Genomic DNA, 11,835 nt, shown 5'->3' on the forward strand with positions numbered 1-11,835 from the left:
ATCAAATATTCAATAATCACAGTACTGGTGTTTGGACATTCAGTTTAATCTTAGAGAAACAGATCTCGAATAACTTTGAGAAATGTATAAAGATTAATTTTATATAACGAAACTTTTTAACAGGAAAAACAATTACTGTCCACTTATTAGGCATACTATAAACTGAAGGGTTTTTGATCTGTATACATAATTTTATTTATATAACAAGTAAAATAATGTGATTTCAGTAAGTAATTATCTAATAATCGAAAAACTTGAATAGGTCACGAGTCAATAAAGCATGAATAAAATAATATAGGGGTTACAAATTCTTCTCTTACAAATTGTCTGATTTTAACTGAGTAAATAAAGTATTAATTATTCGCTTTTAATTGGCATAGATTTTTATCGAAAAGTGAAGTTGGTATATATATTATTTACCTCGAATGAATACTTAATTTTATTACTGCACCTTACTATCGTATTACCCTTAGTACTTACTACTCACAGAAGTAAACAATCATATCTTGCATTAATAGAATGTTCTGGAGTAAAACAAAGATTTCTTGCCAGTTCTCGATCGTTCTCAATCTAAATTCCGATATTTTTTAACTAAATGTAAAATACATTTAATATTATTTTAAGATAGTACTATTAATCAGTTAATATTGACCTTTATAGTGTCATAAATATTTCGCATTTTCCCTAACTACGTAAACATATTACTTAGTACATAATTGTATGCAAACTATTGCAGTTGTTTTGATAAGCGACTACATACGTATTTTTATTTGTCGTTGTAATAATTAGTTATCATGGATTACTAGATAATATATAAATGATTGTGATTGTTTTTATTGATTATAGAAAATCTATATAAAGCATATCGACGGTGGGTGGTCGAAGATAAGACTTAGTGAAGAAGGATTCAGGTATGGAAAGTTTTAATATTATTTTTTAATAATTCAGCACAAGCATACTTTACGAATTACAAATATACCCATATTTTGATGAAATAAATACGTTTCAAAGTTATACCTATCGTTAAATGGCCTTATAGCTACTTATAGTTGATTTCATTGTTTTTAGTAACATTATCGTATTCACTACCGTGATATTAATATAATCTAAATAGATGTGTCGCAGCTAACTAGCTTTATAAGCTTTTCAATTAACAGCCTAGCCTTTTAATTAAACAGCGCCGTTTAACTAGCGGCCTGTAAGATATTCAGCCGTAGCGTTTGTTACAACATTTAATAAATTGGCTGGTTAGGCTATTCGTGCGATGTGGCGGAAATAAGATGTAACATCTAACACAAAACATATTTCTTTAAAAATTTAATTGTTTGAGTCAGTCACAGCTATTTCATTATTATTGTCACTATACACTTGATGTTTTTCTTTAAAATTTGGAAATGACCTTCAAAGTTGTGATTTGCCAACGCCTAAATGACGTCTGAATATCTTTGAGGCCGCTAGTTAAACGGAGCTGTTTACTTAAGAGGCTAGGCTGTTGAACGGCTAATTAAGCTAGTTGGCTGCGACAGATACGTTTAGTACTTAATTAGACTTGTAACCACGTATTGCATACTAACTTAGGCTATTTACTAAAACAAATATTATTGTATAGATATGTGCCCTATTGTAATTGTGCAGTAACATGAAATATATATACCAGTAAACTTCTAGCTGACGTTAGTAAAAAAAATGTATACAGATAATAATAATAATTGGAATATTGAAGTATTTCAAAACCTCATAATTGTTTACCGCCATGCCTTCGTTGGTAGCTTTTTGTGCATTATTTGATATTTATTGTTATTGAAGTCGGGATCGCTATAGCTGTTGGGAGTTCTTAGAGACCTCCATGCACCTTATTTAACGTAGAGCAATTCAAAATTTCGACCTGTACCTGACCTCTGCATCTTCTAATGCGTTTACTATGGAGAGTGTTTAGAGGAATTGTTGGGACTAATACCTGCAGCTGAGTTTGATCATCGGACGTCAAGGCTGAATATAAAATATCCGTATCACCTTGACCTCCGTCGTTCCACAACTGAGCATTTCTTAAGGCACATTTGCCGCACACTACCACTATGCGGAGCTGCCCACAGAAGTATTTCTGAACCAATTTGACATGGGGTCCTTCAGGAAAAGAGCGTACCAATACGTAAAAGCCGGCAGCGTTCTTGCGAGCCCTCTAGCAATGAAAGTTTATAGGCGGCGGTACCACTTAAGTAAGAAGAAGCGAAAACACACAACAGCGTTTTCATATAACCTACTTCATATGTTGTTGTTTTTGTGGGATTTTATCATATATCCTAATCTTTTCATCATTATTCCTGATATGTTTAATACAAATGAGTTAATGCCTATATAAAATAAATACCTGCTGGTATCTGTAGATAGGTCGTTAGCGCCGGGACTAATAAAAACAAATGACTGTTATACTAAACTAATGAAATTACTTTTCAGTCATCAATATGCTGCGGCTCATCCTACTGGCGTGTGCCGTGGTAGCGGCAGTAGCATATAAAAACCCTCACTATGCATCAGGAAGGACGACAATGGTCCATTTGTTTGAATGGAAGTGGGATGACATCGCAGCTGAATGCGAGAGATTCTTAGGCCCACGAGGTTTTGGCGGTGTTCAGGTACGTGATGTCATGGATTTTGTACTGTGTACACATCGTTTGCTTTCAATCGCTACTTAAAATTACTGGCCAGCTCGAGTAAAATAAAAAAGAAAAAAAATAATTAAAAGGTTTTCCAACGTTTATAATTATAAGTTTTTAAATTTTCTCATGTTGCGCGGGCTTCTTGACTTGTAATTAATTACATATTAAAATGTGATGAATATAACATTTCCAATCTTTTAAAAAATAACTTTGCTAAAATAGTATCAGATTTTTCTTATTAAGCAGTCAACGGTAATGTTCTACACAATATTTTAGACAACAGATTTATACCGACATTTATTTAAGAGCGAACTTCTGTTGTTTACGATGTAAATTAATCTGGGGCCTAAACCTTCTTAAGTCAATTATTCAACCGTATTTCTTTACGCGTCTAAGCAAACTTCGTGTTACGCAAATATTAATATTGCAAAATTTGTATTGCGAACTTTCTAGAATTGTACTAATTATGTTAGATATAATAACAGAGCGGTAAACTTTGTGAGTTGGAAGTGGGAAATCTCTTACAATTTATTAACTCGAAAAAATAAAAGATATTTTGGTAGTTGTAGAAAAAACGGTCGAACGGAAATATTTCTTGCAATCAATTTCAGCATATTGTGATTTTCACAAATATCTAAAAGGATATTTTTTTAAGGTTAACAGGTCACGGTTGATTACAGTCGGAGATCGCTAGTATTAGATATAAATATATAATTGAAACGCTAATTAATTGTTGAAGTGGTATATACTTTGGAGACATTTTCGTTATGAAATGTATGTACACAACCCTTTTGAAGTTGTATTTCTTTTGGCGCGTTAGGGAAAAATGATTAGAGTTTTTTTTTCTATTGTTCGTGTCGTTTTTTCTACAAGATATGAAAGGATTTTATCTTGTTACGCCAAAGAGGTATCTTCTTACGCGTGTACATAAGTACAGACCCTTTTTTTGTATAAGATCATATCGGGACACTGGGCTGTCAAAGTATATTCTTTTAGTACAGTTACGAACATCAAATAAAAATAAAATTAATCTTCTATTAAAATTATAGTCATGAAATCAATGGCAAACGAGACGAATATATGAAATAAAACATGACAAATAAACAAACAATAAATAAATGATTGTATTCATTCGATTCATTCATTAAGATGATTCCGAGGTATTAATAAATTGTTATGTTTTCTTCGTCAAGTTCCTCTAAGTCGGTTCAAAAATAAATCATATTTTTATCTTAACTAAAACATAACTTTTATTACTATTTGAACCAAATTTAAAATCTCATATTTTTGCTATTTCATGAAAATTTATGTTTAAAGCCAGCAACGCACTTGTGTGTTTTCTGGCAATGTGTCCATAGGTATCACTTTACGTCAGGAAACCTCCTGTACGTTTGACTCCTGTGTAAAAATACGATTTTTTAAAGATCTCACCACCGAATGAAAACTTGGTTATTTGGTCCCATAATCGTCCATGGTGGGAGCGATACCAACCTATCTCTTATCGTCTTGTGACGCGCTCTGGAAACGAGCAACAATTCGCTAATATGGTTCGAAGATGTAATAATGTTGGTGTGAGGTATGTAAAACAATATATATGTATCATTATATAATAATAGTTTGCATTGAAACACTTTACAAAAAGTACTTCTTTTAACTCGCGGACTGTCTCGCATAGATCTTTCCCTTATATTTTTTTCAATTATCTATAGCTTATGTTACTTTAGGGAGCCTGTTGGCCAAGTGGCTTCAACGTACGACTCTAATCCCTGAGCTTCGATCCCTGACTTTCCTTTTATACGTGCATTTAACATTCGCTCGAATGGCGAATCCAAACATCGTGAGCAAACCGGCTTGCCTTAGACCCAAAAAGTCGACATCCGACATATGAGGCTGATCACCTACTAGCCTATTAGATTAACAAATGCAACATGATAGTTGGTTGAATGTTACATATACCATACTTCGTACCAACTACTTCTATATTTAATTAAAATATTATTGTTTTTAATAGAATCTACGTGGATGCCATCATTAACCACATGACAGGTACATGGGGTGAAAACGTCGGTACGGGCGGGAGTGAAGCCTTTTTTGACAGGTGGTCGTATCCAGCTGTGGCCTACGGTAGAAACGACTTTAATTCACCGCATTGTGTTATCCAGGGACATGATTACAATTGCTGTGCGGATAGAGTAAGTACTTGATTTAATGCGAATTTATAAGTTTATTTACTCAACCCGACGTTTCGAGTGCTTGACAAATTGCCGCGAAACCTACGAAAAACGCGCACTTCCACATGTCTTGTAAATTATGTAATCAATACTAAAATTTCCGATTTTATTGTAAAATAAAATTTAATTCACGTCATCAGACATCGAGGAAGAATACTAAATACCAGTCGTAACACTTCGAGTTCCGTCGTTCCACAACTGAACGTATTTTTGGTTAGTTTTTGCCGCGCAGCACTATTTCCGAACCAATTTGACTTCCTTTAAGAAACAAGCGTAGCACGTTTCTTTCTTAATAAATGAAAATTAATCAAAATGCAGCCATCTTTATAGCAGTATATATAGTGATATTATTTATCGCTTTTGTTTGTTTTAGGTCCGTAACTGCGAATTATCTGGTCTAAAGGATTTAAACCAGGGCTCTGAGTATGTTCGAGGCAAAATTGTAGAATACATGAACCGACTCATTGATATGGGAGTCGCTGGTTTCAGGTAAAAAAAAAATACTTCCTCTGTTCTTCTAACATATGACTATATATTTTTGTAAGAATAACGTAACTTTGAAATTTTATAGAGCTCATTAATTAATCTCAAAAATAACGTCGTCATTGTGGCTTCTGTAAATACCGTATTCTCGCTTCCTCTCAAAGTAGCGAAGACTCCTTCCAGCACTTAACTGTCATGGTGAGGCGGTCTGACAGCTTTATGGAAATCGCACTACCTTGAACCTCTGATCCTACCCGTAGGCCTCCGTCTCTAACCTTAGGTCTCTTGCTGCCAGATTTATATTTACATTCTTATCTTTACAATTTATGTGTTTCCTAAGCTTGCTAATTACACTTCATAATATAGTGTCAAAAATCTTGTATACTATACAGATATTGCTGGCAATTATTAGGTACATATAAATTTGAATATTCCAATACTACTTGAATGTGGTTGGCAAGCTAAAACATCGAGACAGATTTATAAGTTAAATAAATGAGCTTTAATAAAGTAACATATAATTTAAACTTTATACATGTTCAAAAGTTATTTACAAAGCCAATTAATACAATGCAAAATCATTAGTTTGTATTCAAAATAATTTTTGACTAATTTCAGAATTGACGCTGCGAAGCACATGTGGCCACATGACCTTAGAATTATGTACGACAGACTTCACAATTTGAACCCAAGCCATGGGTTTCCAAATGGTGCTCGACCGTACATTTTCCAAGAGGTCATTGACCTTGGCGGGGAGGCTATCAGCAGAAATGAGTACACAGCGTTAGCCGCGGTTACTGAATTCAGATTTGGAATGGAACTTAGCAGAGCTTTTTCGCGTGGAAATCAGCTTAGGTAAGCGTTGGCCATTGTTACATTTTTAATAGTAGGTAAAATTAAAAAAAAAACTGATTATTTTTAATTGATCGCTGTTATCTTAGAGTTGCGGATATGGAATGTCTTATTGACATAATTGTTATTTATTACGCAATAGGGAATGTGCTACTGCGCGCCTTTATGATAGTGCTGATAAACGGTTGTGTTTTATTATTAGTATTTGTAAATTAAGAACATTTAAAAGAAATGTTAATTATTTTTATCGTTGTTATCTTAAGGAGTACAATGTGTTATCAATATTAATAAATGGTATTTTTATTTGATAAGAAGTCAAACAGCGTAATGGTTTTTTGGTTTGTAGGAACCTACTTAAGATACATTTCACTTTTTATAAGGGAAAGCGGCAGCTAACAAACGTTTTTGATTTTTTTTAATTTATTTGGACCACATAATTAGGATAAACACATGATATAAATTGACATACGTAAAAAAATATAAAAAGTGGGGCCGTCCCTATAACATGTGGACACGACCAGCGAAATCAAGTAGATACAATAAAAGAATTAAAATATTTGAGCCAAGAAAATAAATTATCGGTACTGTGCCCTAATTCTACTCTTAGCTGAGGCCAAAGAACCATGAAAAATGTCCAAACTCTGTGCAATTTCATTATGATAGCGACATAACCTATTAATTGGATATATAGAGATTAATCTTCCTAAAGTGAATCCAAATTTATTTATTAACACTTAGTTGCAGAAATATAATACAATTTTCATAATTAAAACTTTAGGCAATCTATTGTAAAGTTTAAAAAATATTGTAACTTTTAAAAAACTCCTAGTATACGAAAAGTTATAGATACGAGTACCTAAGTACTTTTATGATTTTTTATCAGGCTAAATTTTATTTTTATTAAATTACATTTCTCTTGCAGCTGGTTTGCAAACTGGGGTGAAACCTGGGGTCTCCTAAGTTCAAATGACGCTCTGGCCTTCATCGACAACCACGACAACCAAAGAGGCCACGGCGCTGGTGGTCAAATTTTGACATACAAGCAGTCGAAACAGTACAAGGGTGCTATCGCCTTTATGTTAGCTCATCCTTATGGAAAACCTCAACTGATGAGCAGCTTCAGCTTCCATAATACAGAGGCTGGACCTCCCATGGATTCCAGTGGCAATATCATCTCGCCATCTATTAATTCCGTATGTAATACATGTATCACCCGTAATCTTTTGAAATGCAATCCTTGCGTCTTTTGGTGGCGTCGGCATCTTAATATATATGTCGCAGTAAAGTAGTTCAATCAGAGAGCTAATTGAATCTCTAGTAAGTTAATTGAATCTCTAGTAAGTTAATTAAAGATAGATATTCAATCGATTACAAGGGTAAAATAATTTAGGGTTAAAATCCCTGCTTACTGAGTTCCAAATTATCTGTAGCCTATAAAATTGGACATTAACCCTAGTAAAAAATACATTAATTTAGGTTGAAAGTGTCTAGGGAACAGATATTTCGTTATAAAAACTTTTCGTGTTTGTCTTTATGGACATTTCGTCCAACATCGACTCGGTGGTCAAAATGATTTCAGTCCAGTCGTCAATTTCAGTTTTTGTGGAGCTGTTAAAGGCTTTTGGTTTATTGCTAGCCTCTTCGTAGTATATGTAATGTTGCTATAACTTGATCGTATTTAGCTATAGATGTGGTGGCTTAATCAAGATAGAACAGTGGTTCTAGAGCGCTCAACATTAATATAAATTAAGCCTTATTCAACACTAGCTCACGTTAGATTAAGCATTTGCCATCATACACTATTTATGCAAATAATTTAAATTATGTATTCAAATCAAATATGCAAATGCTTAAAATATTAATTTACAAAAAACACACAAATTTATTACATTCCAATTCAGTTTTGAGAAGTTTTTGTAGTAATAAGTTAAACCGGAAAAATCCCAGTTTGCTTTTAAGTAGTGTACTAGTAGTGTACAAATTCAGTCTCGGACACAGTACGAAAATACATAGTTCTGTCAAGTATTCACCAACGTCAAATGGTTAATTAGTTTTTAAAAGTTCGAAGGCATATATTTGTCTTGCGTTGTCCAGGAACTACTGTGAGTGCTTCTGTTTAGTTCAATACCTCCAGGCTCTGCTCAAGTTTTCTATATAACAATCTCTTTCGTGAATGTATTTCGATAATTATTTGATTTTACATATATTTTAAAAGCGGTCTGATCTCTCGCTCTTTCAATCCATTTATTTATTTCGTAATCCATATAACATACATTATAAATAACAAAAAACAGTTATAGTACATAAATAAACAAAAAGGTTCAAATATACAAAAGGCAAATAAAAAATATTATTTTCGCTCTCGGGGTGTAACTCCCATGATTTAGTTAATTGCTATGAAACGAATGACTGTATTGTAGAAGAAAGTACCTGCGTCTGGAAATACTCTCGGGGCGTAACTCCCACGACTTAGGAAATCGTCATGCTTATAAGCGATCAAAATGTACAGCCATGGCACGAACATAAGAAATTATCACTCTTATAAAACTATGAAAGCCTGAGTGAGCAAAATGTACAGCCTTGGTAGTAACCTAATTCGGCTGTGTTGTGTGATTTAAAGGTGTGTGTGGAATCTGCTCATGATATACTCCTTTTAAGTATATTCTGCAATAGCTTAAACAAATCGAGAAGTGTAATAGTAGTGTAGTGTAGTACTTAAATAGTGGTAGTTGTATTGGTTTTTATAACAAATAATATATTATATAAATATCGTTATAGGACAACAGTTGCGGTAATGGTTGGGTATGCGAACATCGCTGGCGTCAAATCTACCAAATGGTAGCATTTAGGAACGTCGCTGGCAACACCGCTCTAAATGACTGGTGGGACAATGGTAGCAACCAGATTGCCTTCTGTCGAGGCGGTCAAGGCTTTGTGGCTTTTAACAATGATAACTGGGATCTCAACACTAACTTACAGGTTAGTTTAACATATTAATAATTTATTTTAATGATATTGGAATAAATACTGTATACATGACTTGCATCCGTTATGGGGGAGGCAAAAAAAAGTCATCAGCCTTCTGTGCCTGAAATGCGCCGTTTTTCTACGACTTTACCCTTTAGAGAATCCTGCGGAGTATCAGAAAATAATAATTCATAGTGTTAGCGGTAGTTGATTTAGTTCTTAGGGTAGGAAATTAAACACTTTAATGATGACTTAATTCACTATAATATACTTCACTGATTTTACGTGAACTGTATAACTTCAAACTTGTACAAAGAAAAGGCCCGTGCGCATGTGTCAGAACCTCTTCTATAATCACAACTCCCTCCTCCGACTCGACCATCCCACTTCGGGAAAATGGTCGAGTCAATTCGTAACAACTCGTAAACAACCGAACGAGTCAAATGAATAACTATTGCACATGCCCACTTGTAGCAAGATTCTTAAGAATATGTTTCATAAAAATGTTTAGAATTTAATTAAATTAATATTAGAAGCTAACAATAGATAGAAATATACATTCTTGGATCGTATTGATTCCACTGAGACACAGTACAGTACAGAGCCACTGTTTCTTCTTCATGTAATTCTGGCTTTACATTTACTCTCTTTAATAGATACTTTGAGAGAGCGATACAAATATTATACATATAATTTTTTTTTAAATTTCAGACCTGCCTCCCAGCTGGTAGATATTGCGATGTTATATCTGGTGAAAAACGCAATAACGGTTGTACTGGCAAAACTATCACTGTGGGCAATGATGGTCGAGCTCAGATCATATTACGAGCTAATGAATATGACATGGTGCTCGCCATACATAGAGGAAACGAGGTATGGAAAATGTAGATTTTTATATCAGTTCTTATTCTGTGAAACTAATAACTGCAGTACTGATGGGCAATATGTTCCGTAAGGAATGAAATTCAGAACTTAAACGTTCTAGTTTACGAGTGTAAATAATTGTATGATGAATGTAAAATATATTTGTAAGAATTACTAATGTTTTTTTAGACATTGTATAAGTACTGGTGGGCAAAATTTGTACGGAATGTAATTCAGAACTTTAAAGTTTTGGTTTACATATGTAGACGATAATATGATGAATGTAAATGATAATAATAATTAATTTACAAGAATATGGTACAAAAATTTTATTGGTGATATAATCTAAAGTTCGTATATTCCACCATACATACTGGCGTGCAAATTTGTTTTAAAACTTAGAATTTTACATAGAAGTTACTATTACATTATGCCTCATATCATTATAGTTAATTATTATATTATTTTACACTACATCATCATATGTTGGTATATAGTACTAAAGATTTTTAGATAGTGTATGAGCCTGTCAGTAACAGGCCGTTACTATGTTTCGTAAGGAATGTAATTCAGAACTTAAACGTTCGAGTTTACGGATGATGTGTTTCTTCACCGTTGGAGCTAATGTTAAATCCGCACATAGAAATAAAATCCATTGGTGCACAGCCGGGGCTCGAACCTACGACTTCAGGGATGAGAGTCGCACGCTGAAGCCACTGGGCCCACACTGCTCTAATTTATATATACTCGTTCTATAATTTTGCCTTAAGACTGTGTTTGAGTCACAGAGATTATCAGATAAAGGATTTGAACTTTGTATCTCTCTACTAAAATATTTTGTCTTGCTTTCCTAGCAAAGAGTAAAAGAATAACTAACCTAACCTAACTAAATAACTAACCTAAGAACTAGATTATCCTAAATAATAAAAATTCATTAGATTGTTTAACTTTGAATTTCTTTTTCAGTCGAGATTGTAAGTGGATGTGTCACGGATAATGAAGATAAGGCGCCGTTAATACAAAATAAAGGAATAAACTTTTTAAAAAAAAATTGGTTTTATTTATTCAAATTCCTTTAAAATAATATTACGCTTTTAATCTAACATCGTAGTATAGAGAGAAAGAGTGATTAGAGAAGATTGTGTCACATCACATTATCACACTAAAACGAATATTGCGTTATTTGGAGCGTTTTCTAAGGCAGTTTTTGCCACGCACCACCACTATGTGGAACCAGCTGCCCACTGAAGTATTTCCGTACCAATTCGATCTAGGGTCTTTCAAGAAAAGAGCGTACGAATTCTTGAAAGGCCGGCAACGCACTTGCGAGCCTTCTGGCAATGTGAGTGTCCATGGGCGGCGGTATCGCTTAACATCAGGTGAACCTCTTGCACGTTTGCCTGCTATTACATATTTTTTTATTTTATTTTAAATATATGGTTAAGTCTTGGTACCTCAGTAAAACAAGCTCACTGAAGCTCTAGAGGCTCTCCCTGCCGTAAGACACAGATCTTTGGCCAAACAGAGAAAGTTTGTTAGCGTTCTTAAACGCGCCAATAATATATACGTTAGCAAATGGTCGTGTACGATCTTAGATCTCTTGTTTTGTTCACTTGCCTCTTGCTCTGCCTATGGCAAGGTAGGTTCACCTTAGGTAGGAGAGGAAGGGCAGAGAAAAAAAAAACACTAACCTATCTGGTATAACCGGCCTCTCCCGGTTCCACTGGATATTTTTATAATATTTTGGAAATAAATAAAGCCTTTTTACTATAAGTAGGTAA

The 11,835-nt window shown here is 33.9% G+C and overlaps 1 protein-coding gene across 1 annotated transcript; it reads left to right on the plus strand.

Moving 5' to 3' along the window:
- The first annotated feature begins 753 nt into the window (after positions 1–753).
- On the plus strand, positions 754–11,106 carry LOC123709760 (alpha-amylase 1-like). Its single transcript, XM_045661295.1, has 10 exons — positions 754–911; positions 2,455–2,633; positions 4,082–4,233; positions 4,669–4,849; positions 5,262–5,377; positions 5,990–6,226; positions 7,146–7,416; positions 9,002–9,202; positions 9,902–10,063; positions 11,021–11,106. The coding sequence occupies exons 2-10, from the start codon at positions 2,463–2,465 to the stop codon at positions 11,030–11,032; spliced, it is 1,503 nt and encodes a 500-aa protein (XP_045517251.1). The 5' UTR covers positions 754–911; positions 2,455–2,462; the 3' UTR covers positions 11,033–11,106.
- Positions 11,107–11,835: the final 729 nt, after the last annotated feature.

The sequence above is a fragment of the Pieris brassicae genome, chromosome 5 (genome assembly GCF_905147105.1).
Source record: "Pieris brassicae chromosome 5, ilPieBrab1.1, whole genome shotgun sequence".
In the NCBI taxonomy this organism is placed as follows: Eukaryota; Metazoa; Arthropoda; class Insecta; order Lepidoptera; family Pieridae; genus Pieris; species Pieris brassicae.